This window comes from Vanellus vanellus, assembly GCF_965231255.1.
Source record: "Vanellus vanellus genome assembly, chromosome: 19".
In the NCBI taxonomy this organism is placed as follows: domain Eukaryota; kingdom Metazoa; phylum Chordata; class Aves; order Charadriiformes; family Charadriidae; genus Vanellus; species Vanellus vanellus.
In genome coordinates this window covers 7,999,248-8,020,085 of record NC_138924.1, presented here as the reverse complement: position 1 = coordinate 8,020,085, position 20,838 = coordinate 7,999,248, and the positions used below count along the sequence as shown (strand labels likewise).

Here is a 20,838-nt window from a genome sequence, read left to right as displayed (position 1 = left end):
CTTAAACACAAAGCAGCATGTCCATATTCATGTAGAGCCATGCACATAGCAAAACAAAACACACTTGTTTTAAAATCCTCAAAACATCCACAACCTCATATGTACATGCCAGCGCAGTAGGTCAGAGATCAGGTTGTTGGCTATTATAAAGGTGAATAAGCAGAACAAAAAGTTTTGAGCTCTTTCACAATTAACTATCAACGTAGTGTCTCACTGAGTCCAGCTCTAGAACAGACAGACAACCTCTTACAGGATGAGTCTGTCATCACTTCTAGAGCTAAGGGCTAGCGAGGGAGGATCCATATGAAAGCAAAGGGGTAAAAGGTCTCTTGAAGAAATAGAGAATGCAAGGCTGCAAGTGAACAGCTCTGCCAACATGAGATTAAAATTTGACTTTGTCAGTGTCTGTAGGCATTTGCTTGTTTTTTATTTGGACATGGGATCAGCAATATTTACTTTTTACTTTTTTTAAAAATATTTATCAATATTTACTTTTTCTAGCTGTTCCATTTTTTCCTCTTCTGTCTGTCTGTATTCTTCTTTGATAAATGCAATAAGCCTCTTCACAGTAGGCAGAGAAGTGTCTTCACCAACAAATGTCTCCATGAGCTGTACAAACTGTGGCAGGTTGAGGCAGTGTTCATCAAAGGCACTTCTAGTACAAGAAGCCCAACGGTTCTGAATCTCTGCCATGATGGGATGTAAGTCTGAAAGGCAGAAAGCACAGTGTGTCACAGGAAGCCAAACACTGCCCTAGAGCCGGCCACGTGGCAGATATCAACACGGTCCTGAATCCTGTACTTCCTATCCAGTGAAAAAATGGCTGAATATGGACTGACTCCATGCTGACTGAAGACCTTAATCCGCTTATATTTTTCTAATAGTATCTTTTCAGATTTATGCTCCAGTCTAGGATGGATACTATCATACAATCAGGTCAAATCACTGAATACAGGTGAAATCACTGTTATAAAGCAAGTGGCTTTCCAAGACAGAGACTACACAGCTCTTATCCTGAAGTCAGCTTCGGGAATTAGTGTTTGTATTCTTGCCCAAATTATCAGCTCACAGCAGTACTGGCATGTCTGTAGACACTACCAGCCACTATATGCCCAAGTGAGCACACAACTTTGTGACCAAACACCTGGAAATCTAGCATTCTCACACTTCCAGTCCTCTGGAATTCTCTCTCCATAGCTGCTATACCTGCAACTTAGGTCAGAAGTCAGAAGGTGACCTGATGAAAGATGAAATATACCTTGTAATGACGCAAGCTTTTAAAAAGACACAAGATACAGCTTTTCTAAAAGCCTTTAAATACATATATCCAAGCTATGGTTTCTAAAGCAGATGAAAAGAGCTGACATGAGCAGTCGCCTGACCATGGCATTTCAAACTCCTGGCTAGCTTCAGCTGGAGAATCCTGTCTGTCTCTGTGTGCTGGACCTGCAATTTTAAAAAGAAGTCTTCCATGAACCAGAGCTTACTAGTCTTAGCACCCTGCTGATTAAGGTGCAAAATCTACCTCCGTGTCTCTGGAGTTACCCTTGTTATCAGTAGGTATTTATTTTTACTGTCAGGAAATACTGCTTCCTGAAATTCACCTGGTGAATGTTTCATTTCTTAAGCCCAGCTAGAAATATCCATCTTAGCAAGAGTAATAAGATAAATTCTTTTCCAAGATAGGTTCAAAATTATATTTAGACTTCTTGTTTCCATCCACCTTTCTCTCAAAGAGCATCGTACCATCACACCGTCATTTCTGCAGGAACAAGGTAGGAATCTGCTCTAAGATGGAAGTACCGTATGCCCCAAACAATGCGGGATGCACAGCCATGGACTGGCTGAATGACAGGAGAGTGCTGTGTACTGGAAGTTAACCACAAAAAGCTGTAGGTACCAGTGGGCTGTACCATCAGCTTTACAGCCCTTATGTAATAAGTCTGTCACTAGACTGCTCTGGCAATGTAGACCCAGCTCTTGCAGTGTTTTAAACTGTGAGACACAAGAGCGTATTCACAGAGCACTAGCAAGGAGGTTTGTCCTTCAGTACCTCTCAGGAAACGCATGCTTGCCTGACCACAGCCTTCCAAAAACAAGGGCCTTCGTACACAATTAAGAAGTATGGTAGTCCTTTGGAAATACAGTAAGAGACTAAAATGAAAGGTTCCTGCTATATGATCTCATAATATATCTCCCTATGGGCAATCCCAGTCTAAAAATTATTAAAAGTCATTTCTATATTTAACATGCTCAGTCTTCTGTCTTGCTATACTAATATTACAGAGTGAAACAGAACATAAAGTTTCTCCTTATTATAAAAATGCTGCTGCTTCAGGAAGTCCCTACTTGAATTAAAGTGTCTGCTCAGTGCCTTGAATACAGATCACCAGCAAAGTGACTCACCTGCCGTCCTGTGAGAGGAGCACACTGTGAAACCTTGGCAGAAAACACCATGCTGAGAAGATATCAAAGCTTATGGTCCTGTGTATTCAGAAATCACTCGCGTGTTTTCAACAGTTTTGAAATGGATTAAAAACACACCTATAGTTAAACCAGTCCAAATGTATATGTTGAAAAAAATTAAGGTCTTCCAGAATAAAGGAGAATGCCTTACCTTTACCCTGGTCTTGCACAAGGTCCTCATTCTGCAGTCTTGTCTCTGAGCTTGTCTGTTGGTCAAACAGGCTGCCGTGCTGCCTAGAAAAACTCTCTTTTCTTGCAGGAGTTTCTTTCACAACCTCTGCTACTGGAGCATCCTGTTTTGAAGCAATAATGTCCATGTCTGCCACAGCTCTGTCTTCTGAGGTCATGGTTACACTTTCAGATGCTGGTCCTGAAATTGTTTTGGTCGCCTGTGCAATCAAATTCTCCTCCTCCTGACTAACTTGCCCTTCTGATCTAGGTTCTCTGTCCAAGATATGATAATCTTCTTCCCTATTTGTTTCTGTATCAGGCTCTCTACTCAGGCTAAATTCCTCTTTGTCCACCTGTTTTTCAGATCCAGGTTCTCCATCTCTACTGAGACTGTACCAAGTAGAGGCTGATCCTGGGAAATCTTCCTCCTGTCTGTCTGCACTTGCAGATTCAGTTTGCCTCTCAGTTTTGATGTCTTCCTGAAAACTGGATTTCTCACTATATATTGTATCTCCACCCAAATCACTAGCTTCAAAATCAGTGCTTTTCGCTGCTGATGCAGCCTCCTCACCTTCCTTTCTCAACTCAGCATCACTTGATTCTGCTGCTTGGTTTTCTTCCTTAGTAATTCCTCCAGTCTCAGCTCCACTCACGCCCATTTGTTCAAAAAGACCTTCTCTGTAACCAGTTCTCATTCTATATGTACCTTGTCTATTATCACCTACAGGCTGATATGCTAAAATCTCTCCCTCAGAAATCTCTGTTTGAGACAAGACTAACTTTTCACTGAGCTCCTCACAAACTTTCTGTTCATCAAGACCTCCCCATAAATCTGCAAGCTCAATCTCTTGCAGCTCAATTATTGGCCCTAAAAGAGAAAAAATATTGGTAAGTTGATAGTTTGCATTGGTTTTATGTCGTCTATTATTGCATAAGAAATTTTTTTTAAAGAGAAAAAAGTTATTCCCTAGCAAACAACCTATCAGAAAGTACCTTCTGCAAACATGCATCTCGGAAACACAAACAGAATAATGTCTTTGCCTGCAGAGAGCTGCACGTGTTATTGTGGATTATGCCATCTTTTAAAATTAATATCATGTTTCATAATTCTCCATGCTAAGAAGGAAAGGTGTAATTTGCCTTGCATTTAATCATAGCAATTAATTAATGTCCAATATCTTAAAAGTATTTTACTTTCATGTAGGTGATTCTACGTGTTTTTTCTTTATTCTTCCATGTTCCCTGAGAAATTTTAGTGTAAACACAAAATTAACTTCAAATATTGCCCAGTAAGAAAGAACAATTTTTTCAGGAAAAGTACTCTCTCTTTAATCCTACTTCCAAAAAGTACTTCAGAATTTTGTAGGAAGGAAAAGTTTTGGATGCCGAAGTATTTCTGAACATTGCATCACAGTTTGCAGAACATGTTCGCAAATTACGGTGTATAGGTCACAGCATTCATTCATCCAACAGGCTCTGTTCATTTCTGGTAACACTTATGAAATATATATTAACTATACAACCTCACATGACCTCCTAATGTTTTAGCCACAATGGAAACACCCTGTATACTTACACTGTCTTGGGTTACAGAATCCCCTCTTAGCAGTCACCGGGCTTCTGTCATAGAAGTCTACCAGTAGGGCAAGTATTTTTTGCCTGTCTAAGAGACCAACCTAGACAAAAGATTACAGTTAATGTTTTTGGTTTTTTTTCCTGAGGTTCTTGGGACTTACATCAACATTTGCAGCACTACAAAGGCACCCGTGACTGAAAATTATCCATTACCAGAACATCAGTACAAATTTCAAAGAAGTGAATTCATTTCATAGAGGCAAAAATTTCTTCTCTGGGCTTAGCTGGAACTCCTCATACATATTACTTTGCAGGCACATCCTCTTGCATATTCTTGACAAATTACAGTTGGATGATTGTAACCACTTCTGCCAAAGGAGTTCTCCATGTAAAGATCAAAGCTTCAACATTTCACACTTGCAAGACAGATATTGATTGCCTGACAGTACTCTGGAAAAATTTTCACATATTATGGGCTGTGCTGTATTACGTTAGTGACTGCATATTGTAGTTTGGTTTTGTGCCCCATCATTTCCTTTGAAGCATTAGGTATTGGCAACTGCCTGGGAAAATAATTAGTTGAAAAATTCGAGCTATTATGACAACCCTCCTAATTTCCTTTAAAAATTCAAACGCATTTGACCACAGAGGTGAGAGAGGTATCAGTAGTTCCAGCGCAGAGGAATATGCAGGGTTTATTAAGTCCTCGTTACTCAGGGGGAATATATGCAGACAATAAAACCAGGAAAACACAATGAAATGGGTCATTTCCGTTCAGGAAATTGTGAGTTTAAAAATTAGAGCAAATCAAAATGATTTCAAGTTTTCCGTTTTATGATGAATTCCTGTTGTCATTATTTCAGTCCTGCCACCTTTGTAATCTCCCTCTCATTAGTGAAATACAGTAGTTAATTAGAGAACAGATTTACTTAAGTTCATTATTTGTAGCAAGTAGCTTTCCAACTGAATTATTTATTTCCTTTTCACATTTTATTCTTAGATGAAAAACTGCAAAATGTAAAATTCAGCAAGCTTTTAATTCCTTGTGAACTTTTCATGCCCTTAGGCTGAAGAAATAAAGGAAGAAGTTTGCTGCTCTTTTCTGGAAATGAGCTCAAGACGACTGTGTTATTTATAATCTAAAACCGTAATTAATGGCATCAGTGTGAGGAACAGAGGATTTGAAAACAACTGAGAGATACCCTTCTGGTATCTCTACTGGTGAAGTGCCTCCCAAGGAAGCCAATACTAAAAACTAAGTGCATACATCACATTTTCTGTTACTGCAACCCCTTTCCTCTACAGGGAATGGAAAACTTTTTGCGAATTCTGAGGAAAGGGTCAGAACTGAAATGTAAGCAGCCCCCCATCCAGTTTTACTGTTTCAGATTCCTGTAACTTAATTCCTGCTGGTAAAAAAATGCTGGAAATTACAGCTGAATTTCAGGCATGTGTGGGTTTGGAACAACAAATGTCAACACGTAATTCTGTCCCTAAACTTACAAGATGAAGGCCTCGATTCCCAGTATCTTCATCTTTTTGACATTAATATACAAATATCTTGCGTACTCCCGTGCAAACATTTGTGCTGTTTCTTTTTCAGTTGAATATATCAGATCGGATTCTGCATCCTTTTAGTAGGTACACAAACATAGTTCTGAAGATGTTACCAGATCACTGCGTAATATTTGGATTCTCCATTCAGTATTTCCATTACACACACATTAAATTTCACTTTAAATTTCCTCAGCTGTTACTTGTCGCAATCATCTCCTGGTTGCCTTGAAGTTGGCAGCACTAACGCAAAGCTTTATTTTATTAAAAAGGTAAATCAATAAATGAAGTATTACTAAAAGGAAAATAAAAATGTTGGTGTGGGATTCAGATAATTTTGTCATGTTAAAATAATATACTTGGAGGATTTAGATAACTCATATTCTAGAAGAGTTTTGTGATTTAAATTAAATATTTTTATTTTTATATTTAAAACCAGTAAATTCCTTATAAGAAATTACTCAATATGAATTAGGGGTATATCTTCCACCTTGCTTTAACATTTACAATTTATATAGATTTGCCATTCTACCAGAGGTCCCTGTTATTTCGGACACTTTTCCTTACAACTTACCTTGGGAGGGACATGTCACAGTAAAGCTATCTATAGAAGAGAGGAATGTGACAACAGGAAAACCCGTTCCAAGTTCCTATACCCAGTTACTTGATCTTTTGGAGTTCCTAAATTTACTAGAAAAGGTCATGTTTCTTTGTACTTCGTATGTGACTGGGGAGGCCGATGGAAGATTCCTGCCCATCAGCGCTTCGTACTGAGTCTTGTTGGCAGGACAGGTACAGCATCCACTATAAATAACAGCAGGCCATCTGTGTTTGTACAGCCGCCCAAAACTTGTCTCCGCTTTTAACGAGTGCCAACTTTAGTGGCTGGAGAGTTGAAACATGTTGACCCAATTTTCTTGTCACCTAGATATTGGCAGGTGATGATTCTCAGTTGTTTTCAGCGGTGCTCTGTGATCTATGAGTAATTCCGTTAGCAACACAGACTAAGCCAGACTTGCCATTTAATCAGTGATAGGTCAGTGTTTAACCGCTTGATTGTTTTTCTGGAAATGTGATGTGTGTATCTTGAACACCACAATATGCTTGTTAGTGAGCAAGATGGGAAGAACAGACACGCAGAAAAGGTCATGAGAAAGCAGACTCTGTTGTTGCTGTACTGCAAGAAAGGTAATCAGCAGTGTCGCCAACTTTATTAGTTTGAAAACTAATCTCCGACTAAATTCAGTTACATTTAAAGATCCCAGGCTTAAAAGATCCCTGAAAATTAATGCAGATTCTGTTATAATGTATAAAAGAAACTATACTTGATACACGTGAGCACAGAGAGACAATAAGCTTAAAATTCACTGAGCTGTTGCCTTTTTGAGCATCTGAGCAGTGGTTCAACTGTGTTTTGGTAATGTCTTGGAAAGTTTCTGCTTCACTGTATAGTCCAGGCTGTTCTTGCTGAGCTGCCATCCTTCTGGATGCATGCATTTGAAATCATAATAATGATCATGTGGATACCTTCTAATTTGACTGTAATTTAAACACTGCTTTCTCAGCTCCCTGGCCTTAATTGCAACTCACAGAGGCAGCCAGCCACACTCACCATGCAGACTGGAATAACTGCCTGCTACCAAACAAATGTAAATGAGGAACTGAAACAACTGCTTTGCTGTGCTGTGCAGAATGAGTACTAGACAGGTAGACAGGTAATGGATCACATTCAGGTTGCAGAAGTCCTTGGGTTAGTTTGCATCTTTTATCTTCCCTGTGGGTACAGTGTGGCAGGACTTATTAGAGCTATACAAAAGAAACCAGGTCAGCTTTAAAAGAACTGCGTGGTCCACACTACGGTTTAGTGAACTCAGTTTGCAGAGCAAGGCTACCTCGGAGGCTAGAAACAGCAACCATGTTTGTGCTCTGACCATTTCTTCTGGGCAGCGATGGCGTCCGTGCTGCTAGCTGCTCACTCTTGTTATGTTGTGCTAGGATTTCTGGCTCTTTGCCTCTGAGATTCCACTGGGATTAGTAGCATGGAGATGGTGATTACTGCCGCAGAAATAATAGGAAGAAAGTCACATTAAAACATGAAAGGGAAAGAAGGGATCCTTTCAAAATGCATGGGAAAGATAGGACTCGGCTTTATATGTTACTCTACCCAGGAGGATCCATCATAGCTCTTCTTGACAGAGCAAGAGAAAAATGAAATGTCTTCTAACTGAGAAGTAGACGCATTTTTTTCCTCATCCCTGAAACAGCAGCTTGCCTGCTGTTCTCTAAAACACACCATTGGTGTAGAAACGTGCTGTGTAATTCCATTCTCTTAGAGGTACTGAGAGGTACTGACGTTATTACCATGACATTGTAGAGCACAGTTCATTCTGGGTAGGCATGCTGTAAACATCACTGGAGGAGTGCTGGATGGAATATATAATTTATGCAGGGGAGAAAACTGTAAGATTATGGCAACCATTTGCTGTGTAGTAGCCGGCAACTGGCTAACTTAGGCTACTTATAACAAGTACCACACTTTTTGGATGAAGACCAAATTTTTAGCAATAGCCTCTGCCATTGATTCTTCAGCTCCTACTATTTACTGTTTTTCTAATAAATCTAGCTTTTCTTTTTTTTTTTTTTTTTGAATGGGGATGCAGGTGTATTCAGAGGACGACAGATAGAGTTTAGAGCTGCTGAAAATCAAATTATGGCTTTTGAGTTCCAGTTCCAGCTCTGTAACTGACTCATTGTATTTTAATTTCCTGCCCATAAACTGTGGCTGAAGTTCACAGTACTTTTCTCAGAGAGGTTGTAAAGATAGATTATTTTGCATTTTAAATTTAAATTATTATGAGATTTATTGATAGAAGCCCTAAAGGTGTACGAATTAATGCAACATAATTAACACAAGATATGTTACTATTGTAGTAATGTGCACATTTGTTAAGGTCAATCTATATCAGGTTATCTTTTCTGAAGTACAGCTGAATAGACAAATTAGCACCCAGACATTCTGAACGTGCTGTGGGAGCAGGTAATGACCAGAAGTAGTAAACTTCATGGTTAATTTCTTCTCCAGAATCATCGAACTTTGGCCCCAAGTCATCACGTTAGGTCATTCAGTTTCTAATTAGCCATCAGCTTATAGGCTATTGGCTATTTCTCTGTCTAAGAACTATGAATTTGAAGACAATGCAGCAGCTATTGTCCTCTAAAATAATGCTGAGTAAGCACAAAAAGAGTACCTGGAGTCATGAAGAATAAAAAGAAGGCAGTGACCCAGAGAAATGCCAAACTGGTAGCATCACTGTACTGAAGTTAGGTTGAGAGCTGCTTTGCCTACCTTTCCATAATCACAATCTAGGAAGACGTCAGTAAACATTTGCCTCCACACATCATGTCTTATTGCTTCTTGGACGTCATCAGCACACTGACAGAGATGCTTCAGGATGTCTTGGAACATGTCGTTTGAGAAACGTTCAGTGTAGAACTGGACATACTATGAAGAGAAACAGCATTGTAAATGGTTAGCTTTCTTCAGGTATTTTCAGCTTTATTTGAACTCTGCATGCAATGAAAGATATAGGAATTTGTCATTTAATCTGCTAATGTAATGCAGGCTTGGTGCAAGGATGCCACCCTGCCTACTTTGTTCTTTTTTCAGAAGCAGCAATATTCTCCAAAAAAGCCTGTGACACTGCTGCGCTAGGCACTGGCTCAAATGCGTATTGAACAGCTCTTCTCCTGGCCCAGAGGTCACTTATCATGTTCAGTGGTTCAGAGATGCTGGATCAGAACCCCTCCTGTGAAATGTCATTGCTTAAGCTAGGTTATCTCAGGGAGGATATAAGTTCTCCATGGTTTTCTGCAGCATTTAGTATTCCCGACTTTACCCCCAAGGAGGCATTTTGAACCATTAGTTTTTGCAGAACTGACAGTCACTCAACTCTCTAATGCCACAAAATGACTGTTGCCCACAATTTCAGTGTTTAGAGAACCAGTCTGGATCCAATAAAAAAGGGAAAGAACCTTTTGAAAATGAGCCTGCTGTCACCAAAGTCCTCTGACACTGGGAATACTACTGACTCGAGATTTATTTTAAGTTCTAGCCTTGGAGACACTTTAACGCTTTGGATTTATAGCCATGTGGTTTTTATGAGCAAAAGCAATATGGTTCTAAAAATGGGGTGTGCATGACATAAATAATAATGGCCACCAGAACAAACCACAATCCCAAAGCCTGTGCTGAATTATTGTAGCAGGTTTCTGGAGCCAGCCACAGTAACAGGGAGCCTATACAGTTAAAAAGAGGAATTTGGAAACACAGAATGTTTCCCATTATCCCATTTTTAGAGTATGGATACCTGACATAAACGCTAGAACATCTTGGACTTGTTGAAATGCCGCACAGGCATTAACGAACTGAAATATTAATATACGTTATTATTATTCATGTCTATATTGCATAATTTCCAAGTATATGGGACAAGTGGGGAAGAGAGGAAGAGCAGAAAAGCAGCAGCCAATGGCCTGAGGGGTGGCTGGTGGGAAAGAAGAACAACTAACGCAACGTGCGTTTTTTCTGCATTTCAGCATAAAAAGAGAGGATGTAGGTGGGCTGGAGAGAAGGTGGCAGATCTGGGGCTACGTGTATCCTAGTAGCTTCTCAGAGCTATTACAACCTGGAGCTCTGTGACAGATGAACCTTAGAGATGACAGCAGTTGGGAGGAGGCAGGTTGGACAAGCAGCTTGTTATTTTGTATGTCATCTTGATGACACATCCAAAGGCTTGGGTATTAAGACTGCTGTCTAACAGCTCCACAGAAAATTTTTTAGAAGCGTATGTTTGGCTATGTGGGCAGGAGGAACTATCGTAGTCATAAGCTTTTCTTAGCTGATGTGTGTAAAGCACGCTACTGTGTAAAGTACCGTACACATAATAAGCATACATTTATTTATTATTAACCTGGAGATTTTGACACCCATCAGCAGAAGCTGGCACACCTCCTTCTTGCTATCCAGTGTGAGACCTTGCTGTAGTTTGTGAACACGTTATCATCAATAACAACGGACCTTTGGTTTTTGTTCCTGCTGATCTCAAAAGAAATCGAGGAAGCCACATACAATGATGAAAAATAATCTCACTTTTAAAGCCTGATTCTGACCCTACAAAGGCAATGTGAGTATTTCCCTTGGTGTCAATAGCTTTGTGTCAGACCCCTGGGAGTTCTGCATGTTAAAGAACAAAGCCTGTGAAATAAACTATTAAGGACTGGTCTCTGGGTTTTAAATGCTTTTAATATAAACGACCCCATGAGCTTGTCACGAAGGATGTAAAAATACAACAGCCACCGTTTTGCATGTCCAAAAAAAAACCCAAACCCAACAACGATGTGTGAGGTCTCTCTGCTGAGTGTCTAACAGCCTTCAAGTAACCCAAAGCTGCACTGAAGTCAAGGAAGAAAAAGGAAAAAAAAAAAAAAGCACCATTTAATTTTAAGGTCCATTAAGGAGCAATGCTTTCCACATGTGAAAGGGCCAAGACCCGTGTGGAGAAAGACCATCTCTCCTTCTGGTTTTGGTGGATGATGCAAACTGATGAACAAAGGTAAATTGTAGCTGAGGATTAGAAGCAGCCCTGTCCTGAGAGCGAGGCCTCTGATTATGGAACAGTTCCCAAGGGAAGTGATGAAAGCCTCATCATTTGACTCAATTAAAGCCGGACTGGAAAAAGCACCAGAGAATATATTCTGAGAGCAGTGTTGCACTGAGTGGTAAATCAGACAGCTTGACAGCCCATGTCTTTTGTACTTCTGATCTCTGTTGTCATATCTTTAATTGAGTTAAAATAAAGAGTACACAAAATATATTTTAAAACATTTTTCTAATGTTAATGGAGCCTGAATTCATTCAGTGCTTATACACGTACCATAGGGGTTATGGATTGATGCTTCATTTCACTGACAAAAGCAATTCTCTGGGCTCCCATTATCCACAATAGTTTTCTTAATTAAATGCAGTTACTCTGAGGTTAAATTTAAAAATACCTCATTTCAAGCTTAAAAAAGCCTTCAACAAGTTATCATAAAAATGCATCTCTGTGCAAAATACCGAACATGTGAGTCTCCTGAGAGCGAAGAAGTCACAAAAATCACACATGGTTGCCTGAAATTAGTCTCTGCACAGCTGCTTTTTACTCTGTTTTTAATTATTGTAACAGCACCCACTAGCACTCCTGCAATTGAGGGTCTGTCATTATTTCTATTCTAAACATCCCTTTTCACAGGTTTAATTACCCAGCCATAAAATTTAGCTCTATCGTAGGTAGAAACGGCTGGCAACGTCTTGGCCTGGAGAGCTTGTCAGTAAATTTAGTTTGAACTGATTTGGTTGCTTTGAAATTGATGAAGAGCAGAGTAATGGGGTGAAACTTCCAACTACATTCCTTGATTTTGGTGAGTTAAAACCACACTTCTGATGTTTCTCAATGACAGCTTTTGATTTTAAAACTGCAAATTTTTCAGCCCAGTTATGCTTCACAAACATTTGTGACATTTGTTGCAGTTTGATTATGGTTCAGGCCAGTAATCATTCAGGGCAAAAAATGGTAGAGCTTCTCATCCCAGTTAATTACTTGTTACATTTTTCCTATGGTTAATAGAATTTCATCAGAAATAACAATACTTTGGGGACAGTACTAATTACCTCAGGCTAATGGTTATATTGAGACACCAAACCTCACTTGAACAGCCAACGCAAAATCTGAATTCACAAGCGATTCCAGGTTTGTCTCCTTGCGATGTATCGGTGACAGAGGGCTTTGGCATTCTAGAAAGGGACTGAGAGGGATGTCCTAAAAACCACTGCTTTGAGAGTAACTTCTCAGAGAGCAGCACAGGCTGCAGCTCTAAGGAGAGCAAAATACTTCCCCCTTGTTGGCCAGAACGGAAGCGTTGTGCCAGCAGAGGATGGATACGGAGATGGAACATGAAATGTCCTGACACAACCAGTTACCCGGGATGCTGGGGAAGTGAAGCCTTTCACTTACTCAGCTGTCCACAAGGAAATGCTACTACTTTGTGGTAAACATCATGTTCTGAATCAGATGCTCTTATTTCATTTCTCACCTCTGCGAATTCATCTATGTTTACTTTTTTTTCCAATGTGTCTATGATTTCCAGCTTCCTGTCATAGATTGCTAGTAAAAAATTGAGAGATATTGGTTTAGAAAGCAAACAGTTGTGGTTTTGCATATTGTACACATTTTTTGCATTCTGTTTGTTACATTAAATTTTTCCTTATGTTGGATTACTTTTATTTGAGGCTATCCTACATAGTAGCTGAAGGATCTGACTGTATCGAGGGTATCTAAACCTGATTCTTACATATTTCTCTTGCTGAGGATCTGCACTTACCTATTCAGAACCATATAGTCATATTTATTCTTGACATATGCTGGTGCAAATTGCAATGATTTTATTGGCACTTGCAACTAATTATGTAAGGGAAGAAATTATTTTTGATTTAACAAACAGATAAAACTGCCTTAAAATTCTGGCGACACGGATTCTGCTTTGCAAGAGAGGAACCTGAAAATCCTAGTAATTTTCCCTGGGATATTTCTACAGGTGATGATACTCAAAACTGTCTTTTGGTCACTTCTGGGCTGCTATAATGGAACTGAAAAGGTATGTCAAGTGTCTGCGTAGATTTCTGAATGGGACCTTTGAGCACAGGCACACTATTTCTGTTGGGATTATTTTTCTGTTCTTTCTTCTACAATATATCAGGAATGATGAGAAAATTCACTGTAGAATGCATTTATCTCTTGTTGGTTAAGACATTCCTAACCTGCGCGTTATCTTTATTAAACTATAAAACAAAGCTTTATGTTCTATTAATGTACATTGGATGCTATTAAATGAAATACATTAAGAAATGGAGCCGCACTATTAGTGAAATACGACATAAAGCATCTCCAGCATCTGTAGAGCAACAGTCTGGACAGAAACTTCCTTCAGTCTCACGTCCCAGTATCTGTTCACGCTGGAAAACCACAGCTGCCACAGCAGGAGCACGAGGGCTGTTTGGCATTCGTACAACATACTACCAATAGAGGATGATTACTCAGGGGAACAATTCTGTAATATAGAAAGAGCTGAGCAAGGGCAAGCTCTAGCCAGAGATGACTCCAGCAGCAAGCAGAAATGTGCTCTGGAGGTTCCCTGCTTATCATCCCATCTTCCAGCAAAGGCATATTTGTTATTATTGATGATCATTACAGGCTATCGATGTAAAGGGCTGGCAGCGGGCTGTATGTTGCCACTTCAATGTTCCTGGCTCTATCTATTCAATTATCATTATTTGGGGAGGTCAAGTGTAAGCTATGTAAAGCGGACAGGAATTATGGAAATCGTTCTGTGCTGAGTGCTCTGATACAGAGGCCCTTGTGCTGTGCGTCACTGGCATGCCTGGGACTGGCAAAGGGAACGGCTAGACAAAATGTGTGATTTGGTGGAGCGTTAGGTAAGCTTCAGCATTTTCTCTGAAACCATAAAAGGTAACAACACTGTCAGACTTTAAGTTTTTCGATCCTACCTTTCCTCCATACCTCCCAGTATGCCAAGCTGTCCATAGGATTTCCAAGACATCCCATGAGACAAACACCGTGTGATAGGGCAGGTGAAGGAGGAGGTTGTTACAGTGATTCATAAATAACGATAAGCACATGGCAATGTCTGTCTAGCGTAGAATTTAAGTGGAAAGGGCCTGCATCTGATCTTTCTATCTCTCTGAAAGATTTTTTAAACCTCTCTCTGTACTTTTCACCACATGGTGGTTCAGACTCTTTCCAATCTCTCTGAAGATTTGTGGTTAATATCCTAGCTGGTGTAACTACCCTTACAGATTCTTTCTCTGTTATCAAATCCATTTGCTCTTTGCTCACAGTTTGCATCAGAATTCAACCCACAGAAATACAACTAAAGGAGACACATCAAAAACTTACCTTTTCTCACATCTACGGGAGTAGAAGCAATTAAATCTGGAAAAGACCTCAGGGCACTCTGAACCTACAAATCAAGGTAATAGTCAAAGGCCTGTTTCATGCAGACAACAGTAGGCAATTACTAAAATAAATTACCAGGAATAATTAGTTGTATGGGCCAGCCATGCTTCCTACCACACATAGGTGGGCCCTGTTAAATGTAGACCTTCTTTGTTGTGTTGTGTGTAACCACAGGACAATTTCCTAGGGGCCTTGTGTGACTTGTAAGAAAGATGCTTGTACCAAGAGATGTATTACAGTTACTGCAAATCTCATCTTCTATGAGCTGCAGTATCAATTTGTATGAGTCATGGGTAGAAAGAAGATTTAATGGAGGACACAGGAGAGCAAGAGTGGCTGCCCTGGACCTTTTTAAGGGGATTCTGAGCGATAACCAGCTGCAGAGAAGGATATCCAGTGACCAGGTATGTATCCAACAAGCTCAGGAGTGCCCGAGTAGCTCACAGGGCATTTAGCTTCCCAGGACATCTATGGAGAATACGTTGCAATCCTTCCATGTGCTCGTGAGGAATCAGGGCTTGGAGAGGCCAAGTGGTAGACAGTGACCTGCACCCTGACCCTAAGGGATGTCAGAGCCGTTACCCATCCTTGTGCTCCATGCTGCTGTGCCAAGACAGACTGCACTATTACAATCTTCCTTTTCCTCCTGTCTGGAACAATCATAGCAGTGTGTTAACAAGGATCACCCCTAGTTACCAATGCAACCGGAATTCTGCCACTGACATCCACTGTCCACTCTTTGAACTGAATTGCCAGCACCTCCTTTCTCATCTCATTCACCTGAGACTTCATATTGTCCACCTGCTCCCTTTCCTTACGTTTGTTCTTTGCCTCAGACTTCATCCTGGCCAGCCTGTAGGACATGGGAATATGGTTTAGAAAGATACCATCATAAATACATTTAAGACAGATTAAGCCTATCCTGAGGAACAAAAAGAAAGGAGATGATAACTTCTTACTGAAATTCTTGTCCTTTCAGTACAAGCAAATTTTTCTCCAAAGACATACTTGATGTTTGCAGCACAAAATTACTAGTGTGACTGTTGGAATAGATATTAGTAATCTGTGTTTTCAGAGGGCAGCTCCAAGGAGGTGAGAGTATTTGTATTCTGACATGTATCATCTCCTGAAATCTAGTGTAACTATGAATCTGAAGAAATAACCTCTGAGTGTCAGATACGTGCATGTAGAGAGAGCCTCTTGTAGAGTATATGGTCAACATTTAAGGGAAAATCATCTGTACAGCTCTCTTAGTTTGTGTAGTTTCAACAGTGATAAATTTTACCTTCACATTTATAGTGGCATTAATCATTTATTGTGGTGACGTCCTTCAATTTTCTTTTCAATCTCAGCAGGAACAGAGGTGCCTAATTTTGCTACACTTGATTTACCAATAAAATTGCATCAGTATGCATTTGTCTCAAAGCCTAAGTACCATTTCACACGAGCACTTCACTGGCAAAGAACAACGTTCAAGGAAATTTCTGAAGCAGTCTCACACAATAATGCCCTTACTGCCTTAAGACAGGGATAATACACCAATCTCTCTGTCATTTTGAGCACATATAGTTGCAAGCTTGGACTAAAAGTACCTCCCTTTCCTCTTCCTTCCATTTTCTTTGCTTCTCTAATCACCCAGCCATGTTTTCCCCAATCTTCCATTCCACACAACAGAAGAACTGAATAAAATTGATCCCGTAAAACTCATCTGCTTTGGTTTTTACTTTGTCAATTATGAAATGGAAAAAATAAAGCCTCTAGGAAGTTCAAAATGCTTAAAGCCAAACAGTTCATATAGGGAGAACAGCTCCTGCTCGCAGAGGCTGCTGGACTCTGCATTGAGCCCTGTGCACCCCTGCGGCTCTCGCTTACAGCCTTGTAGCGAGTCAGAGTAAGGGAATTGCTCCTCTTTTGTACCTGAGAACACACTAGTCCAGAAACTACATTTTAACTAATGATTTCTGCTCCCTTCCTCCCCTTGTGTTTCACATATTATGAAGACTGGCTGATCCTGTCCCTGCTCCCTTCTCTTGCTATGGGATCACCCGAGAAATGATAAAACAATGATATTTTCAGTAATGAATAGAAAGGCCTGCTTAACATGTTACAGCAATACATCTTGATCACAGTCAGTTTTATCACTAGGTACTCATTCTTCATGGCCACTTATCACAGAGTTTTCTTAATGAATAACTGGGTTCCTTAATCAATCGTGGGCATTGCACAAATGCCTGCTGAGGCAGTTCAGCCTCTGGCACTTTGATAGCAGGGGAAGGGTAAAATAATTTCCTGTCATCTGACTCCTTCAGGCACAGCAAAGAGGAGATATGGAGCAGGTAGCAAGCTAAAGGGACTAACAGATTTTTCTTCAATGTACGCTACAGATGGAAAGAGAAAACCAGACCATTTCTAGCTGCAGCTCCTCCTCAGGAGCAGTCTGCAAACTGAAAGCAGAGCTAAGGCCATGCTAGGAGCTGCCAAGGTGCTCTGGAGATTAATTTGGGCAGTGCCCAGCACAAGCTAGACTGCATGGTGTACCTTCACTGTGCTGCAGTTTTGCATTTATTTGGTCCTAAACCACCAGGCAGCTGCATCCTCTGCCTGGTGTCCCTGGCGTGGGACGAAATGTTTGCCCCTTAGACAATAACAGCAAAACAAGGCTATAACAGTGCTGGGCACCCATTTCAAAGTAGCTCATTTCAGTATTAGACATTTCCAGAAAAGATGAGATGGCAGCGAGGGCGACTTCTCCCTGCAGAATGAAACATGTTTCTTCAGGAAGACAGCCGCCTAACTCCCACACAAGGATGGGTGATTCAGAGTAAAGGACTATCATCCCTGGACAAATAACATCTCTGCTTCAGGTACCAATCCATTTGGATAAGGAATTTCTCCCATCTGTTTTCCTGCATGCCTTGACTCCCAGTCAGGTGGCAGTTAAGGAGGGACTGGAGGAAGCCTGGGAGAGCTGACTGAGGACTGGGAAGCTTTAGAGAAGAACCTGTGGTGAAATTTTGCCTTTCCTGAAGATAATGTCAAGGCTCCTGGGAGCTTAATTGGGGCCAGAATTTTACTCCTCATCTTTCTGGTGCTTATGTGAGAGATTTTGAGCACAAACTGGCATTTCTCTTGTAACGTTTTTTTCCTGTTTAGAAAGCCAGTGACTTACATTAGGAGTCTCAGTGCTACATGGTGTCGGTAAAATCCTCTGTGCTGCTGTGGTTTAAGAATCCTATGCAAATCCCACAATACAGTCATCACAAATATGTAAATCCTGAGCTGCTGAGAATGCAAATCCCATGATACTACTACCAGCAGATATGCAAAACCTTCTACAGCTATGGCTACATAACCCCCCCTGGCAATGCTGTCTACAGCGAGATTGATTTCTACGAGTCTCGGTAGTCACTTCCTTTGCATCAGCTCTGAGAGCTGCAAATTGAGAACCCGTCTCCAGATGTAAACATGGACTTAACAGCCAAGGCCAAGATAATATGGCACTGGTAGCCAACACTTTGCATGCTACAGGAAAATCTGACCTCTCCAGAAATAAGCTCTGATTCACAATGAAATTCACAATAAAATACTCTAAGAGTATTTTAGCAGGGGAAAAAAAACAACAAAACAGACCCCCAAAACCATACCAAAAAAAGAACCCCAAACCCCAGGAAACTTTATGTATTTTAATCCAATTTCTTTTGCAAAATAAAAATAAGCTATGGTTCTGAACTTCCTGCATCCAGGTGTCCCTCTGTGAAGCAACATGAATGGTGAGGCAGTCCCCAAAACAAAGGTGTGGCAAGGCTGGCACCCTAAACATCCCCCCAGAACAGCCCGTGCTTGAGTGAAAGTTCACTGAAAAAGAAGATGTTTCCTTGAATCATTTGTTTCAGTGGACCAGCATTTAAAAATAATTTTTTTTTTTAAATTGAAGAACTTTTTCCAGCTCTGGTTGTATTACTGTGTATCTGCTTATGAAGAAAAGCCAAAAAGCTTGGCTCTTGCACACTGACCATGATCAGTCAGTTAGAATTATTTTTATCAGTGGGGAAAAAGGAGGTAAGTGACTGTATGAAATTCATTTATCACACTGCTTTAGTTGTATTCACACAAGGCATGTCCCTGTGAACTGTAACAGTATGTGGAGTAGAAACGTGGAAAGACAGAAATTCAGAGCGGTAGAGAGAGATTTAACATATTCTTTTATTCATTATAATACTGGGAACTTCAATTATTTTCATTTAGAGTTTATGCATAAGACATCTCAGCATTTACTTCCCTCATTCTTGACACTGAAACCCTGAAACCAATTTTCAAGCTGTATGTACTATTTATGCAAATAGAAGAGATAGCCATTCAAATAGAAGTCATTATTCTACAGAGATATAGAATAAAGGGATCTAGTAGTGAATGAGTAATTTTGACATCATTCACAATCACCTCTGGGTCATCTATAAACACAAACGTTCACTTTATATTTTTCTGAATAAAGAAATTATTGTTCACCTAATGTACTGTCATTTTAACCTTAGCGCACTGTAAGATGCCATGGATGCCTTCCAATATTCATTAAATATTACACCAAAGCAAGAACCCCAGAAATAAGAAATATAAAATACGAAACAGTTTCTACTTTAAAGGGAAAAAATAATCTGAAAGGAAAGGCTAAAGTAAAAGTCCCAGGAGAAGGAGTTTCTACGATGTGCCAGGACAGTATCGTTGTTGGTTTGGTCAAGAGAAGTCATCCCAAAGGAGGAAAAGAAGGTTATCTTTTTACTAAGTTTGGAAGACTATAGAACAAATGATCTGAGAAGTTTGTAAACCTTTGATACTAACACCTGTCCTAAAGAACTGCTGTCACCAACCTAGACTGGTTTGAAAGCAGTTCGTATTCCATAATTAAGATAGAATCTAAAGAGGAATTATATGCTTGTGGAGGGCAGAATATTGCCTTGAACAGGAATAACTAGTGTTTCATTTTATGTGACATGTTCTGGCATTTATCCTGCATCTAAAGTTTTAATGAGAGAGGACTACCATCTCTGGCGTTGTGCTCCACAAGGTTCATTTTGTTCAACACTTCACCAGCCAGGCTGCAGTCACACTGTTCATTTTGTAAATCAGACCAAGACACCAGCTCTAGTCTTGTGACCAGCCACACTTTCAACTCTCTCACCTCTCTGATGCTGTATCTGGCATCTCAGTTTTTAGCTCCTCCGTGACCATCTTCATTCCTCTCAGGTATGGGCCTGATTTCGTAGAAATACCATACTGAGGGTGATGTCTCAACAGATATTCTCCAAGAAAATTAATGGGGTGAAATTTGGTTGGTTCTTTGTCTGGTGCAAGCACATTCTTTCTTCCCACTTCCATTAATAGTTTTTCCACTCCTGGGATTAATGTAGGTAAGAGTTTGTCAAGCAAATAGATGCGAGTATCTAGTGACTCTTTGTCTTCACTGAACCACTCTTTGGACAGCCAGTCACAGGGTTCCCTCTTTTTTACCTTTTCTTCTTTTGCCTTTTCTGCTTGAATCATCTTCACCTTTGTCTCCTGCAGACTAAGACACCTCTGCTGTACCTTATCATAAAAACAGTCTTTCCACAGAGCATAATTACTAAGACATGGCAGCTCATCATTCCTCTGATTTCTCTTCATTTCTGTGGCAGTCATATTCTTACCTCCAAGTCTGGGATGTTCTGGACCTGCAGTTTGGGCTGCTTCTTCTGGCTGAGCAGCCATACTTCAATCACTGCAACACAGAACAAAAGCAGCATGTTATATAGTGCCAAAAGTTGTAGCACTGTCCTAGCAGATGACATGGGAAGAAAGTCTATTGTTAGGCATTAACTAACATTCTTTTTTCTGTGATCCTTTTTTTATTGTTACTGTTGCTTTGTACTCTTAAATAAATACAGCCCCTTTACTTCAAAGATCAGTAAATGATTTATAACGATTAATTATGTATCACAACAGCCCTTGGAGACAGAGGAACTAAATA

The 20,838-nt window shown here is 40.1% G+C and overlaps 1 protein-coding gene across 1 annotated transcript in view; it reads right to left on the bottom strand.

Moving 5' to 3' along the window:
- Window positions 1–20,579, bottom strand: part of EFCAB5 (EF-hand calcium binding domain 5) — a gene marked incomplete at both ends in the record, with an annotated part of 33,104 nt that extends 12,525 nt beyond the window's left edge. The window contains 10 exons of the mRNA XM_082492933.1: window positions 493–707; window positions 1,145–1,237; window positions 1,378–1,446; window positions 2,618–3,505; window positions 4,214–4,313; window positions 9,113–9,268; window positions 12,898–12,968; window positions 14,778–14,841; window positions 15,534–15,690; window positions 20,014–20,579. Coding sequence (XP_082349059.1) covers window positions 493–707; window positions 1,145–1,237; window positions 1,378–1,446; window positions 2,618–3,505; window positions 4,214–4,313; window positions 9,113–9,268; window positions 12,898–12,968; window positions 14,778–14,841; window positions 15,534–15,690; window positions 20,014–20,579 — 2,379 coding nt within the window. The remainder of the gene's footprint in view (window positions 1–492; window positions 708–1,144; window positions 1,238–1,377; window positions 1,447–2,617; window positions 3,506–4,213; window positions 4,314–9,112; window positions 9,269–12,897; window positions 12,969–14,777; window positions 14,842–15,533; window positions 15,691–20,013) is intronic.
- Between the last annotated feature and the right edge of the window lie 259 nt (window positions 20,580–20,838).